The following is a 17,176-nucleotide window of genomic DNA, read 5'->3' as shown; positions in this document are numbered from 1 at the left end:
TAAGACAAGCTGTAAGGAAGTCAAATAGCTGTCCTCGCTCTCCTCTGTGGAGAGCGAAGAACTAAAAAAGGGCGCATTTTATTTGAATTCACTAAGGATTGGGGTAATTGGACATTGTCACTGATATAACATTGGATGGCATCCTGGTCAAATGAAAACACCTGAGCTTTGAATTTAAATTTTGGCTCTGACCCTGGGTGTGACCTTGGACAAGTTTCTTAACTTCTCTGAGCGGAGGGTTCTTGTCTGTGGTATAGAGACAGTGATAACTGCTTCAGGGTGGCGGGGCTCTGTGGTGCTCAGCAAATGGCCGAGATGGTGCTGCTGCTGCTGCTATGACGTAACCCCCGGAATATCCCAATTCCGTGCATCCAGGCACTTGTCAATTTCCTGTGACTTTTCCATCACCTCCACTCCTTTTCATTCCTAAAGCCCTGCTTCAGAGCCACTTCAAAGGCTCTGCAAGCCTCCCTACTGTCCCTCGGTGAGCCGTTGTCTGTGAATGAAAATTGCAGCACAGCTTACCTGTGGCCTAGAATACCTGCTGTTCCATCGGGGGTGGTGAAAGGCTATGTTCTCTTGTCCTGGCCTTACGACCCGCATCAGACTTTTGCCAGGGCTGCCCCTCCCCCAGGGGTTTCAGGCTCTTGAGAGGTGTGTTCCAGCAGTGGTTCTCAGGGCCTCACGCCCTTCCTGCGGTGCCTGCTCAGAGTCCACCGACTCTGCTCCAGGAGGAGGCTCTCTCCGGTTTCCCACTCTGCAGCTTTTCTCACGAGCACGCGGCCAAGATCTCCAGAAAGAGCCGCAGAGTGGGTGCGAACCGTTCTGTGCAGGCAGCTCCCAGAGGTTCTGTACTGTCGTGCTAGCCCTGCACTTGGCCGTCAGTCATTTGTTAGAAATTTTAGCGTATTCCTTCCTGTCTGCTTGAACAGCTCGGCCACATGTGAGATGGTCCTTGCTTGTCCTGAGCTCTCTGATGGATTCAAGGAAAGTTGTGATTTTTTTGGTTTGTGTATTTTTTTCTCACCGTTAATATAAGAGCAATGCTCTCTCTGGCTTTCTGCATCCCAGGCGAGAGCCTAGCTGACCAATGGCTTTCAAGGTGGCTTGGTATGATAAGTTCATTAATAAGGTTTTAGATTCTACATTGCAACTAATCTTTAAGAATCTACCGCTTTTTGAGTTTTGATGTACTTTCAAGGAGGATTATCAACAAGCCCAGGGAAAAGGTGTTAAAATATTTCTTTCTTTTCTTTTCAGTTTTTTTTTTTTTTGCCTTCTATTCAGATTTTATTTATTTATTTTTTATTTTTTTAAATTTACATCCAAATTAGTTAGTATATAGTGAAGCAATGATTTCAGTAGATTCCTTAATGCCCCTTCCCCATTTAGCCCATCCCCCCTCCCACAACCCCTCCAGCAACCCTCAGTTTGTTCTCCATATTTAAGAGTCTCTTATGCTTTGTCCCCCTCCCTATTTCTATATTATTTTTGTTTCCCTTCCCTTATGTTCATCTGTTTTGTCTCTTAGAGTCCTCATATGAGTGAAGTCATAGGATTTTTATCTTTCTCTGACTAATTTCACTTAGCATAATACCCTCCAATTCCATCCACATAGTTGCAAATGGCAAGATTTCATTCTTTTTGATTGTCGAGTAACAACTCCATTGTATATATATATACCACTTTTTCTTTATCCATCCATCCATCGACGGACATTTGGGCTCTTTCCGTACTTTGCCTATTGTTGATAGCGCTGCTATAAACATGGGTGGGGGGGGGCATGTGTCCCTTCGAAACAGCACACCTCTATCCCTTGGATAAATGCCTAGTAGTGCAATGGCTGGGTCGTAGGGTAGTTCTATTTTTAGTTTTTCGAGGAAACTCCATACTGTTTTCCAGAGTGGCTGCACCAGCTTGCATTCCCATTTTTAAAATTTTTTTATTGTTTATTTATTTTTGAGAGAGAGTGTGTGAGCTGGGGAAGGGGCAGAGAGAGGGAGACACAGAATCTGAAGCAGGCTCCAGGCTCCGAGCTGTCAGCACAGAACCCGACATGGGGCTGGAGCTCGCAAGCCGCAAGATCATGACCTGAGCCAAAGTCGGACGCTTAACCAACTGAGCCACCCAGGCGCCCCACTTTTCTTTTTAAACAAATTTTTTAATGTTATTTATTGTTGAGGGAGACAGAGTGTGAGCGGGCAAGGGGCAGAGAGAAAGGGAGACACAGAATCCAAAAAAAATTCCAAGCTCTGAGCGGAGCCCAACTCGGGGCTCGAACCCACGAACTGCAAGATCATGACCTGACGCTTAACCAACTGAGCCACCCAGGTGCCCCAAAATATTTCTGTCTTCTCTAACTACTTATCTGTGTGAAGCCGCATTTTCATCATATTTTTCAACCACACAACATATCACAGCAGAGTCAATACAGAGGCCTACAATGAGAGTCCAGCTGGTCTCTCTTAAAGTAGATGCTGAAGATATTCACAAAGGCATAGAAATGGTGCCATTTTGGGGCGCCTGGGTGGCTTGGTCGGTTGGGCGGCCGACTTCGGCTCAGATCATGATCTCACAGTCTGTGAGTTCGAGCCCCGCGTCGGGCTCTGGGCTGACAGCTCAGAGCCTGGAGCCTGTTTCGGATTCTGTGTCTCCCTCTCCCTCTGCCCCTTCCCTGTTCATGCTCTGTCTCAAAGAAAAATAAACGTTAAAAAAAAAAAAATTTTTTTTTAAAAAAGAAAAAAAAAGAAATGGTGCCATTTTTGTGAAATTTGTTTTGTTTAGGAGGAATACAGTTATTTTTCATAAAGACATGTTACTTATGTTAACATATAATGAGCTTATTGTTATTTTTTTTTTTAAGAATTTTTTTTTTTTAATGTTGGGCACCTGGGTGGCTCAGTCAGTTGAGTGACTGTTGATTTCTGCTCAGGTCATGATCTCACAGTTTGTGAGTTGGAGCCTCGCATTGGGCTCTGAGCTGACAGCATGGAGGCTCACTCAGTAAATATTGAGTGCCTTCTTTATGCTGGACACTATTCTAGGCATTGAGGATAATGCAATGAACAATGCAGAGAGACCCTAAGTATGACATTTTTTCACTTCCAGAATCTGTGACTGTTAAGGAGTTATTCTTGTGACCTTGGCTCACTAAGCATGTTTGCCAGAAAATTGAAACTGAATTTTATTAAATGCCTTTTCAGCATCTACTGATATAATCACATGGCTTTTCCATCTAATTGATTAGCTTAGTTTGGGGTTTTATTTTTTTAACATTTAATCCTACCTGCTGAGTCATTGTGTTATTGTCCTTTTAATGTGTTGTTAAATTCTGGCATTTGCATCTGGGATTTTCATTCATGTTCAAAAACTTCAGTCCTCTTGATGACTGAATAATATTCCACTGTATGCATGTACCACATTTTTGTGTATCTGTTCCTCTGTTCCTGGACACTTGGGTTGTCTCCACCTTTTGGGTGTTGTGAACAATGCTGTAATGAGTACTGACACACAAATATCTGTTTGAGTCCCTCCTCTCAATTCCTTTTAGTATATACTTAGGCATTGCATTGCTGGATCATATGGTAGTTTTTAATCATTTCAGTGTATTTAATCTCTTTGGAAACATTTTTTTTCCACATTGTTCTGAACTTTAATAGATTTATTTTTCCACTAGACAAGCGTACATTCATATTTTATCTTCATTTTATCCATACAGACTGTGTTTCAGATTAGCTGTAGAGTCATAAGCTTTTGTGTTCAGGACCTAATAATGGTGATGCTGTCCCCTCCAAAAAAGAAAACTACCACGATTATTTCCTTTAGCTAAGAAGTCCAGCAGTTGGACTCTTTCCTCCCTGACCTTAGAAACACATCAAGTCCCACTTGTGTGCAGCATGACTATTGAAAATGGTTTTAGGAAAATAGTGTGCCAAGAAGGAACACTGAAGTTTATTATTCTTCTGAGCCATCCCCATATAAATTGGCACTCCTCAGGAGCCAAGAAAAAAGGTCAAGCATAACTTTTGCCATCTGCTTGTTTCCATGTTAAAGGCAGTCACAAGTTTAAACTAGAGTCTCTACATCTAAAGAGGAAAATGCCATTCATCACTACTGTAACTGCTCTGGCTATTACCCAGGTTACTCTTGCTTTTGACTGCTAGTAGTTAGTGACTTGGGAAGGAAAATTCCATCCTTAGTTTGAGGCTGCACGTTAGAAAAATTGCTGACAGGGCAAAGCTTTCTGGGTTTCAGATCCTTGACACAATAAGTCATTCAAATATGTTTAAACAATGGATGGAAATTTGAAACTCTGTCTTCATGTAAGAACTTGACCTCCTTTTTGCTCTTCCTTTTTTCACCCATGGAAATACAGGATTTAGAACAGCGGGAGTTCAGTGCTGTGGTTGTTCTGTCATCATTTCCATTTATAAATCCCAGTGAGTCTGTAATATAGCTATAAAATGTCTTGTGCTATAGTTTGGGCTCTGAGGTCTTCTCTAGAAGAAGATTAATTTTGTAAAATTAAAGATAATGCTTTTCTTAGTCTGTTTTAGTTTGGTGTTCTATAGTCTTCTAGATTAAAGCTCTGAAACGTAAGAAACTATCATCCTCCATACAGTATTGGGTCACATGCCAGGATCTTTGATTTTTGTTTCCATGTTTATATTGTAAACTCTGAACAGATGCTGTGTTGGTCTCTAAGTGTTGCACGTGATACCTGGAGTATGGATGTTAGGCAAAATATATTAGTGCTACTTTCATAATGGCCTCCAAGCATAAGGGGGACATTTCTTGGGAGATGTACTTACTGACAGGTAAATTTGATGACCCAAATACTGTCTTCCATAAAGAAAAGAGGTGCACTGAGGGGTCTTTATCCCATCTCAGACTGAATTACTCACCTTTGTCCCCTTGTCATACCTCTGAACTTTTCTTGTTCTCGGTCACATAAGAACAGTAGGGACGGGTAGCCAACGCCTACTCATATGGTAATATCATTTATGTAGGCCAAGTGCTACACTCTTTTTTTTCGTTGAATACTTGGAGATTCTGATCTTTGGAGATTTCTGGTGACTGGATGAGCATCTTGTGGCCAGGTTCCAATACATCTGTCAGCTCTGGAGTTACCCAGACCTCTAGAATTAAGAGTGTATTGTTGTAGGAGAAATGTGTCTTTCTTGATTGATTCACTAGAAGCAGAGACATGTTAGAGTTGCTTTGACAGAAGGTACATTTTGAGTCATTTGTCTTGATCTATAATGTTGATGTTTTATTACAATATAAGCATGTTTGTCTTACATTCTACAAAATATTTGCTGCAATATTTCCAAATTACTTGATGTAATATAAAATGGGTATAATTCTCTCCATTTTACAGGTGAAGAGGCAGGCTCAGATGATAGGTTCTGTGACTTGCCCCAAATCACAGTCAGTGAATCCCAGGTCCAGATTTTCTGCTTCCCAGTATGCTGTGTACTTGTCCATCCCAAATTCTCTTTTGAAATAGTGACAGGTTTTTTTTTCTTTTTGAGAGAAAGAGAGGGTGCAAGTGAACCAGGGGCAGAGAGAGAGAGAGAGAGAGAGAGAGCATCCGAGGGAGAGAGAGAGAGAGAGAGAGCATCCGAGGAGGGAGGGAGAGAGAGAGAGAAGCGGGTCTCACCCAAAGTGGGACTCCTGTTCACCCACAACAGGGCATGAGCTCACCCAGTGTGGGACTCAAACTCATGAACTGTGAGATCATGACCTGAGCCAAAGTCAGATACTTAATGGCTAAGCCACCCAGGTGCCCAACAATGACAAACTTTAAAAGCGGATTTGATAATCACTGTTCAGAACCTGAAAAGTTAAGTGGTTCCCAAGGGAATCCTAGCAATGACAGTGACCCATGGCCTTGTTAACCAGCTAGGTCCCTCGCAATGACAGTGACCATGGCCTTCTTAACCAGCTAGGTCCTTCACAGCATGATGAGGAGGCTAGGCAGAGAGAAGTGCTCAAGGCTGAAAGGAGAGAGCTGAGTGATCTGTGCACACCGGTAGTACTGGAGAGAGGCAAGAGAGATGGGAGGAGATCATTCAGATGGAACCCCAAGGGGGTCCATGGCCTAAAGGGCTTTTGGTACAGAAGGTACCTCCAAAAGTCAGCTGAAGGAACATCCAGTTGTCAGCACAAAAGGTCGTTTTCTTCTGAATGAAGATTCGTGATATAGATGGGACTTTCTAAGTGACTAACAAGTAATAGTAAAATATGGGGGATTAGAACTTAACATGGCAACTGGGAAGTCCCAGCTGTTTGTGGGAAACAGTCCTTTGTTAAGCTGGGACAAATTGTTCCTTTAAGTGTGCCCCATTTCCTAAAATATTGAATTTCTCTACCTTTTATTCAGCTGAGACATTTGTTTAAACACTTCCTTGGCGTTGCCATTTGGAGTTTTTGCTCTCAATGTGCTTGTCCCCCAGGATTATGTTTCCTCAAAGGGAGCTGAGCTCGAATGCATTCACCACTCCCAGCTATTTCGGGGCTAACATATTTTAAGTTATGGGTGATAACAGATACAAGCAGAACTTTCAAAAGTAAATGTTTAGTCTTGTTTGGGCACTGCTGGATTTGTGTCCTAGTCTTGCCTTGTGATTTTAACTTCTGGCTTGTCTCCTAAAAACAATAAAAAAGATCTCTTTGGTTCATGTTTTCAGTGGCTGTGGTTTGCAGAAATCATAAATAAAAGTGACTTAGGTGGAACGGAGCATTTTAACAAATAAGGTGTGAATTACTCCTTTTGCCCTTTACATTCTTTTGGTTCACAAACTTGGAAAGAAATCTGTGCTTTAAATAAAACCCCTTTATACTCAAGATTTCTGAATGAGCAGTGAAGGAATTGGTGTTAACGCCAGTGATTCTCATCTGATGGGTGCCCATCCAGCCTTTGACCATGACTGCCAGACCTAGAAGATATGTGGTGTGTTCCAGGGTACAGGGAAGCTGTACACGTGCGCCCATCCATAGCCATGAGATTCCCGTAGCCTCTGCTGCTGTTTGGCACCGTTATTGGGAATGGGCTGCATTGTTATTATTGCTGAGGCTTCTTAAAGCACCTCTCCTCCAGCTGAGGATGCCCTGTTTCCATAGCAACAGCTCTTCATGATGCCAGGGTGGCCAGCAGTATCAAAACTAGGGACATGCCATAAATAAAGGCTACTTATCTACCTTCAGTAGATGCCCCTTGCTTTCCAAATGATTCTGGCATTCTTTACTCATACCTCTTTGTATCATTCTCACCTTACAGATTTTTCTATTTCTTACATGTATTCCTTACAAGCTCTTTATTTTTTTTTTTATTTATTTATTTTTATTTTTAAAAATTTATATCCAAATTAGTTAGCATACAGTGCAACAATGATTTCAGGAGTAGATTCCTTAATGCCCCTTCCCCATTTAGCCCATCCCCCCTCCCGCACTCCCTCCAGTAACCCTCTGTTCTCCATATTTATGAGTCTCTTATGCTTTGTCCCCCTCCCTGTTTTTATATTATTTTTGTTTCCCTTCCGTTATGTTCATCTGTTTTGTCTCTTAAAGTCCTCATATGAGTGAAGTCATATGATATTTGTCGTTCTCTGGCTGACTAATTTCACTTAGCATAATACCCTCCAGTTCCATCCATGTAGTTGGAAATGGCAAGATTTCATTCTTTCTGATTGCCAAGCAATACTCCACTGTGTATATATACCACATCTCCTTTATCCATTTATCCATCGATGGACATTTGGGCTCTTTCCATACTTTGGCTATTGTTGATGGTGCTGCTATAAACATTGGGGTGCCTGTGTCCCTTCGAAACAACACACCTATATCCCTTGGATAAATACCTTATAGTACAATTGCTGGGTCGTAGGGTAGTTCTATTTTTAGTTTTTTGAGGAACCTCCATACTGTTTTCCAGAGTGGCTGCACCAGCTTGCATTCCCACCTTACAAGTTCTTTAAAGACATGTCCCCATTTAGTGATCTTTGATTCTCAGCATCTATCATAGTACATATAATCTTACTTTTTATTGAAGGAGTGAATAAAAGATTGAAACTTTTTTTCCTGAGAATGTTTCATTTTCAACATGGTTCAGAGGAACAGTTTCCCTGATTCTGCATATGCCTGCAGATGTTGAACTTAACCAGCTTACTTGCAAACTCTAAAGGATGGGTTAACAACCTTTGGCTATTGAAGTGATAGTCACATTTGAAATATTGTACTCTTCATCTGGGGGATCTGGGAATGATATTAATAGTGGCCTTTTAATGAGCCCCTTTTTTGAGCTGAGTCCCCCGTCAGGGTTCTCTCTGGTGCAGAAGACAAAATCCCAGTTCAAGCTGGCATAGGCCAACAGGAGGATTATTTGAAAGGCGCTTGTGTCTTGTTTTGAAGAAGTTGAAGTCAGACCATGGAATAGGAGTGTCGCAGCTCACCTTGTCAGACCAAACAGTTGAAGCCCGGATCGGAATAATGCACCCAGTTTTTCTGTATCTGTCTCTCTGCCTGTGTTTACTTTATCATCACTACCTGGAGACCAGCCTCTTCCCCCTTCTGGGGAACCTCACTGCTCTCTAACTCAGCTTCTCATTTGGGGCTCCCGCCAGGCAGAGATGAACTCTCTTTGCCAGTTTGTTCTGGAAAGTCACAAGAAAACTATCTGGCTCAGCTTGGACCAGGCCTGCTTCTGAGACAGCCGACTCTAAAAGAACACAATGAGAGGAAGATTCCCAGGAGGAACGAACTGGGTAAACAGTTTCAAAGGTGTTCATTATAAGCCCTGCATTCCTTCCTAGCAGAAAGGCTTTGAGGTAGGAGCTCCTGTTCTAGAAGTGATGAGCCTGTGCCTCCTGGAGGTAAAGTGGCTTGTTAGAGATCACACAGTAAGCTGCAAGGGCAACACTCAAGTCCCAGTTTGCTTGTTCGAAAACCCTTGCCTTTTACTAATACAGTGCGTTGCTTTTCCGAACAGAAGGAAAGGAAACGGCAGACAAGTGTGGAATTGGACAACAGAAATGATAGCAGAGTGGTGGGAAAATACAATCTTCTTCCCAGGAGCCTTGAATATTAGCACCTTAGTTTTTCAAGGAACATAAAGCCCTACTAGTTCTTCTGAAAACGAGCAACGTTTTCTTCCTTCCGGCAGTGGTGACAAATGGGATCTTCGTTCCAAATCTCTTAAAGGCTGCCTGTGAACCCACAGGATAAAGGCAATATAATTCTCTTATAACAGAGCAAACTCCAAAATCACATGCATCCACGCGCCAAACGGGATATTAATTTCTCAAGGCATTTCCATTGGATCAAATCTCCTCTGTCTATACAGGTAGCACGTGACGGTTCTGGACAAAAAATTAAAAAGATGAAAGAAAAAAGCAGTGGAGTCTGTGGTGCCAGGTCCCATGCTGCTTATCTTCTGTGCACATGACCCAGCGTGGCTTTGGTAGCCTGTTCAGAGTCTACTTTAGGAGGCAAGGAAAATTAAGAATAATGGGTACAGGGATTGGTGCACAGAGATAGCCTGATTGGTTCTGCTCAGTCTTCAGAGCTAGCCCGGTGGGTTGCTTTGCATCTCCCAGCTGTAGAATTAGGGTTTCCAAAGAGGACCGCTGTAGTAACTGCTGCTTAGTAATACCCTCGAATGCAGGCTGTAGCCACGCTTTTGATCTCAGTTTAGAAATTCCGGTAAGGGTAGGGGCGCCTGGGTGGCTCAGCCAATTAAGCGTCCGACTTCATCTCAGGCCATGATCTCGTGGTTTGTGGGTTCGAACCCCCCATCAGGCTCTGTGCTGACAGCTCAGAGCCTGGAGTCTTTCAGTTTCTGTGTCTCCCTCTCTCTGCCCCTCCCTTGCTCGTGCTCTGTCTTTCTGTGTCTCTCAACAATAAATAAATGCAAAAAGAAAGAGAGAGAGAGAGAGAGAGAGAGAGAGAAAGAAAGAAAGAAAGAAAGAAAGAAAGAAAAAAGAAAAGGAGAAAAAGGAAAAGAAAAGAAAAGAAAAAATGAAATGAAATTCCGGTAAGGGTAGATTGAAAGCAGACATGTTTGGGTGATTAGTTCTGTTTTTAATCTACATACAGCTTGGAATGGGAAAGTAGCCACATTTTATTTTAAAGAGAGTCTAGGGACAGTGCCAGAATCTATCTCTCTGCACATTTTCTGATCAGCCAGGTAGTAAAAATATTTTAGTGTTACTTAAAAATAAAATCCTGATGATTCTTCCAAATTACAAAATGCTCTTCCTGTGTAATTGATTACTAGAGATTAGATATCAAACAGTAGGGTGTGTGTTGAGAGTGGACTTGCTTAATGGAAGAGGCTTCAGAAGAACCCTGTTCACTCTGGAAAATGAATTGTATTAAATTTCCTCGACTTCAGTACATTGTTATAACGAGCAGAAGTATTCCAGCCTGGGGAAAAAAAAATCTGGCAAACAGTTTATCTTTCTTTCAGACTCTGAAATATAAGATTGTGTGAGTCTTACTTGTTTGCTGGAAGAAAAACGTGGTACCTTCAGCAGAGACCGTTCTGGTAGGATGCCAGATTAAGAATAAAAGAGAACTGTGGATAGAGACTCCTTCTCTGAGAAGGGATCGTGCACGCTTCTTCAGACCCTACTTTAAGTATAGAACCCGGTCCGTTTTGCCTTTTTACCTGAAAGTCTCTGTCTTAGCATATTTGGCTGGAAGATGGTGCTTCTCATCCCGTTAGAGCATCACTAGGTGTGGCATGACCAACAATATCACAGAATTCTGTGCGGGCTGTGCCCTCAACTGTCAGTCCTTTCTGGTGGCCAGTTGCCTTTCAGGCAGTGCTTTTTTACACCATGAGCTGACATTTTTTCGAAGGCTGCAAAGGGTTTAGAATTTACTGACCCCTTGCAGTATCCTGGCCATGAGACTCCTTATGAGCCAAATAGATAACATTTACAGAAAGTGTGACGGTGTGTTCTTGAACCACTGTCGGTAGATGTGCCCGAGGTTGGGGAAAGGCGAGGGTGTCGGTCAGCACACCCCACTCAGAGTGGTGGTCTCGGCACTGCTACCCTTCCGACGAGTGCCCCACAACAGTTGGGATCGGTTGGCAAGTATCTGTCAAGTTCCACCTGTGCTCCAGCTCTGGTTGGATGCTCCAGGTGATGTGACCATATGATCAGTCACCAGAGTCACTTTGCAGCCTGAGCTCCTAATAATTATACCGAGACAGTCGCCATAAACTGGGCCTGCCCCTCTGGCAACCAGAATGGGTGATTGCCGGAACTATAGGGGATATAAGAATGCCATGTGTGTCATCGGTCTGTACTCTGGAGGACGCTTCTAGTCTTGTTTAGAACTCGTACAGGAAACAATCCAAGAACAACATAAAAAGGTCCTTCTCTTCTGTAATTGTCCCATTACTGCCCCCCAGCCTCCCAAATCAGTTTCTCCTTTTCTGTTGAGTCGTTCCCACACTAGACCTGTGCAAGCACCTCTCATCTTCAGATCTTCCTCCCTTCACTCCATCGGTTGACCCATTTTTCTTGTCTTCTCATAGCAAACACTTTTTGAAAAACACTCTACACCAGGGGTCAACAGACTTGTTTCCTGCTAAGGACCAGATAGTAAATACTTTAGACTTTACCAGCCATGTGGTCTCTTACAACTCCTCGTCTCCGCTGTTGTGTGGTGAGGGTAGCCATACATGATACCTAAACGAATGGGATTGGTGTGTTCCAAACATTATTTATAAAAACAGGTGGCACACTTCCTCACGTCGTCACTCTCCACTTCCATCCCCGCGACTCCACTGAAACTGTTCTGGGAGAGGCCATCAGCGACTTCCTTATTGTCAAATTCAGTGGCAATTCTCCATCCTAACTTACATACAATTTCAACAAAATAAGACACAATCTCTCTTTTCCTCCTCCTTCCAACACTCGTTTGGCTTCTGTGACACCACCGTCCCTCATTTTCTCTCATGTCACTGGTAAAACAGAGAATCCGCATCTTTTCCTCCCTTTTTCTTTTCTTCTAGACTGCTGACCATTGGAGTGCCCAAGGACTCAGCCTGGGCCATTTTCTCTTCTCTTTGCTGTCTTTTCTCTCTTCCTGGGTGAGTTCTATTTCTATAGACTTAACCATCGCCTATAAGCCGATAACTTCTAAATTTGAATCTCCAGTCTGCTCCTGTCTTTCAAGCTCCAGACACAGATGTCCAGCTTCAGATGTCTTGGTGTCCCCACTGGACATCCAGTGGGCTGTGCACCCCCAGCATATTGAAATGGAACTCTTGATTTCTGATCCCACCACCACCATACACACCTGCCTATCAAACCTGTTCCTTCTCCTGTCTTCCCTCCTTAGTTAAGGGACACATTCACTGGCTTTTTGAGCCAAGACCAAAGAGTAATCCTTGATTCTTTCCTTTCTCTCATTATCCACATCCAGTCCATCAGTGAGTCCGTGGGTCATATCTTCCTACAAATCCCAGTCACTCGCACCTCTTCCCCTCACCGTTGGCCACCTGCTCTAGACCTGCACCGTTTTCCACCTAGAGCACGGCAGCCCTTCCCAGCGGTCTTTTCTTTCATTCCTGCCTCTGGATGGCCCCTGCCACCCCTGCCATGTAGCAGCCAGGGCCGTATTTTACATATGTAAGCCATTTGCCAGTCCCTTGTTTAAAGCCCTTCAGTGGCTTCTCATTGCACTTTGAACAAAATCCCGTGGTTTTACCAGGCCTTTGGGGCCCTCCAGGCTCTGGTGCCTACCTGCTTCTCCAAATTATCAGCACTTCCCACTCCGATTCTACCATGCCATCCACTGCCTTCCTTTGTGGTCTTCAAAACGCCAAGGTCTTTTTCTGCATCAGGATCTTTTATTTGCTGTTCTCTCTACTTGGAGTTCTCTTACTCCAGATCTAAAAATGTTGACTCTGCCTCATCCTGCACGTCCCAGTTCATACACTATTTCTCAGGAAACCTTCTGTGACCACCCTGCTTATCAATTCCTTCATCACACCTGTCCCTCTCTGAAATTTTCTTCTTTGTTTCTTTATTCAGTTGTTTTTCCAGTATCTCCTCCAACCTGTCGCTTCTCGAAGTAAGTTCCTTGAGGACAGGGAAAGGGACCATGTGTGTCTCATCTCCCAGTGGTTCCTGGTGCTTAGAGGAGTACCTGGTACATGGAAGCTATTCCACAAATATCTGTTGAATGGTAGAAGAAGTGAATTAATGAAACGCTGACAGATGTAGTTGGGACCATAATTGCCACAGGAATTCAGTGTCACGGTTCAGATACAGCTAGTCTTCAGTTACAAGACCGTGAAGGTCTGCATTGCTGGAAAATGAGAATTTATTTATGATAGAGTATGGATTTGACCCAGTATTTTTTTTTCAGTATGTGAGGATTGCAAACCTAATTTATTGTTGCTTAAAAGAAGGTCTGCAGTTGAAATGTTGGCACAGCCATAAACTACATAAATGTGTTGCCTGACTACCCTGAGAGCAAAGGTGGAGCGTGTGTGTGTGTGTGTGTGTGTGTGTGTGTGTGTATGTGTGCACGTGTGTGTGTATATGCGTGTGCGTGCATATACCATAATTGATTTTAAAATTCAAGTTAATAAACATGTATTGAGTACCTACTGTATCATTCTGGGCACTGCCCCGGGTGTTCATAAGTCACAATGGATGAGATATGGTCCATGCCTTCTAGGATGTCATGGTCCAACCAAAAGACACACTCACAAAAAACTTGTTATGAATGTTAAGTTTACATGAAGGATCACAGGCACCCAGCTGATGAATGAATTGATTGTACCCTCTGCTGCATATGTGTTTGTTTACATATAGAGAGGGTGTTGGAAGGGAAGGGGAAGTGGGGAAAGGGTGGGGAAAAAGTGGCATTTGAACTAAGTCATGGGAGATAACAAAGATTTGCACGCTCTCAGTAGCTGTATTGAACATTTTATTTTGAAACTTTACTCCTTTGGTTGTGAATGGGCATTTGATACTTTATTCCTTTTTATCATTTTAATTTTGTTAGAACTTGATTTTGGTTTCTCACAATCTTATGAAATCTGAAGTTGGGCAGTATGGTAGTAGGCAGTGCTCAAAAGAATCTTGTTCATATCCTGGTTTTGAGGAGGTGAATATTTGAAGTGAGGAAGAAAATTCTTGGGGGCTGGAGGGGTGGAATGAGCGGATGTGGATTCACTCAGGGAGCGGCTTAGGCTAGGAAGCATCAGATAGTGGGCAGGCCTGGTGGTTGTGCTGAGAGGGAAAGGCGTGGCCAGAAGGGAACGTATGCACGTATGTCCCTGTATATCTGTACATATATGCATGCATGCATTTGCTTAGGTGGTCCCGAGCCGCGGAAATAAACCTAATATTTGTGCAGTTTTTACATCTGTTATGTCATTGAATCTTCCCAACGACCGTCGAAGTAGGTATCGTCATCACTACTCTGCAGACGAGGAAACAGATGCCCAGAGAGGTTGCGCACACAGTGTGACAGCACAGGCGGGCCTCAAAGTGCTGCCTGCCGGTCGGAAAATACAGGGTTAGGGTTTTCTCACACCGCCACAGCTGTCTCAGGGGTGCTGGATCCTAGGATGGCAGGAAACTGAGTGGAAACACTGCTGAGTGAGAGGGGGCATCCTTTTGGGGCAGAACGGGATTGAGAGGAGCTGCTCAGCATGACCCACTTGCATTCCATCCCCTCTTTTGATTGTTTCCTGCATTTTAGGTAACGTTTCCCAGGTTAGGAATTTTGGGCCCTGATAGCAATGCCGACTGTTGTCTTAAGCCCAGACTTTGTGACGATTCAAATCCTGTGTCCAGGTGGCAGAAGCTACAAGTACAAAAGCTTCTTTGCCCACAAACCCCTGTAGATACAAGTGAAGTGATCCCACAGAGCAAACACACGCTGACCCAGCACGCCCCAGGAGGTGCGAGTGGCTGCCTGAACGGTGTCCCCTCAGACTTGCAATAGGGCTAAAGACACAGCTTCTCAGAGTACCCTCTGGACATGCATTTTAGGAGCTGTAACACAGTCACATGTGAGGGCTCTGCGTACTTGTCCCCACGTGTGAAACTCCTGTTTGGAACTATGCCATACACAAGGGCAAGGAGCTCCAGAAGAAGAAAGGGTTCCCAATATCAGAAGAAGGGGACAGCCTGGGAAGCCTACAGAGGAAAGAAAGATACGATCCCTGCCTCCACCAAGGAAGGAATTTCCAGCAGAGGAAGCCAGCTCAAGTTTCTTTTGGGGGATGTTTTCTAAGTACAAAAGAAAACGTATTCATTCATGGTCTCGAGGTGGCTTTCTCATTGGGTACAGCTGAATGCAGAAGTCCAGTTAATTCTGTCAGGGCTTTTGTCATTCTCCCTTTCTCTCGGCTCTGCTTTCTTCCTGCCTCTGGAAGGCCCTCTCAGGAAGGCTCCTCTTTCCCTATGCAGACTGAGAGGGAACACAGCTCTAGGGTGACATTGGTCTTATCATTACATTCATAAAGGGCTTGTGAGGCCTGGTTAGGACAGACCACTCTTAAATCCAAAATAAATAAAGTGTGTTTGATGTAATGAAGTATGAGTTCTTCTGCTGGCTGCTACATCTTTTCTAAGTACATATGTTCTCCACATGTGTGCTTTTAGTGCCCTGACAACTCCTGAATGTTGCTTCCCCCTCCTCGCGGGAGCAACTCTGGTTTATCATACTTTAAATGTGTGGCATCCATCTTAAAGGTTTTTCAGTAGAAACATTTGGCGCACGGGGTGCCTGGGTGGCTCAGTCGGTTAAGCGTCCAGCTCTTGATTTCGGCTCAGGTCATGATATCATGGTTTGTGGGTTCAAGCCCTGCGTCAGGCTCTGCGCTGTGTCAAGTTGCAGAACTTGCTTGGAATTCTCTCTCTCTCTCTCTCTGCCCCTACCCCACTTATGCTCGTGCACACCCTCTCTCTCTCTGTCTCTCTCTCTCTCTCTCTCTCAGAATAAATAAATAACTTAAAGGTTTACCGCAGTTCTGGAGTCCCCATGCACAGTTGATTTTGTTGAAGGCACAGTCTCCTGGAACTTTCAAAGTTCAGAGTTTCTCCCACATTAGAACCACCTCTGTCTCTCTCCAAGCTTTAAGGTTATTATGCACACATGTATGCACACACATGTGCCAACATGTACAGATGTGCATGTTTTATTCCTGTGTTGTCATCAGTAACATGGAGTCATCACTAAGATGGAGGGAGATAGTTTTTAAATTAAAACTTTATGATTCAGGTTGGCAAGAACCTTGTGTATTTGCCTGTATCCAAATGCTAGAGTGAGTCCGTCTACTATTTGGGTCCAGTAAAACTGCGTAAGAACAATGAGTCAAGAGCGCGCGTTCTGGTAGGTTTCTTCTGAAGCTAGACTCGATTATAGTGCAGTGACTGGGTGCCGTCTTGTGTTGCTTCTTGTTTGTCATTTATTTCTTTTATTCTAGGCACTTGAAGAGGCCCAGAAAGCTATCCAGCAGCTCTTTGGCAAAATCAAAGATATCAAAGACAAAGCAGAAAAATCAGAGCAAATGGTGAGTTTAGGTTTCTTCCTGACTTTCTTGCAGTAGAAGAGGAAGTTCGGTTCTTGTCCAGTCACACTCATGAATGGGCTTTTTCTCCCACTTGCTGGCAGCCACAGCACCCACGTCTCGAAAGCAAGCCCTGTGCGTACATTCCAGATCAGTTCCAGAGGAGCAGCTAGACATGCAGTGACTCACCATCCCTGCTGCCCTGCATTCACAGCCCTTTTTTAAATAGGAAAAGTTTTCTTCTTTCCCCAAAATAGTGTTCTAGTCATTTTGGATTCTTTTCTCGAGCATTTGTTTATATCACGTATCTCTCAGTTAAGATCCACGATATGTCATGAAAACTGGTACTGGAATTGGGAGGTGGGACGGATCCTGCCACAGTGCATGCTTACGGTTTTGGTGAAGTTGTCCTTTGACAAATCTGTGTCCTCCGGTGATGTGCTCAGGAGGCCCGCCCACTGACGGAGAACCCAGCCTCACCCACTCCTCCTCCACGGCAGGCACTGTAACATGTCAGCTCCCGCGCACACATTCTGGCCACATAATGTAATGTCTCTCAGTTGTCTCTGATCTCCAGTTTCCTCAGCTGTAAGGTAAGAACAGTAACACCTGCCTCAAAAGCTT

At 43.8% G+C, this 17,176-nt stretch overlaps 1 protein-coding gene across 2 annotated transcripts in view; it reads left to right on the top strand.

The window, feature by feature from the left end:
- The window catches only part of VPS53 (VPS53 subunit of GARP complex), a 134,680-nt gene that overhangs the window by 20,465 nt on the left and 97,039 nt on the right, over positions 1-17,176 (top strand). For both annotated transcript variants that reach the window (XM_060646884.3, XM_060646883.3), the window contains exon 5: positions 16,469-16,555. In XM_060646884.3, the coding sequence (XP_060502867.1) occupies positions 16,469-16,555 (87 nt within the window). The remainder of the gene's footprint in view (positions 1-16,468; positions 16,556-17,176) is intronic.

The sequence above is a fragment of the Panthera onca genome, chromosome E1 (genome assembly GCF_046562875.1).
Source record: "Panthera onca isolate mPanOnc1 chromosome E1, mPanOnc1 haplotype 2, whole genome shotgun sequence".
NCBI classification, from domain to species: Eukaryota; Metazoa; Chordata; class Mammalia; order Carnivora; family Felidae; genus Panthera; species Panthera onca.
Note: the sequence above shows the minus strand (reverse complement) of the source record. Positions and strands in the feature narration are given on the sequence as shown.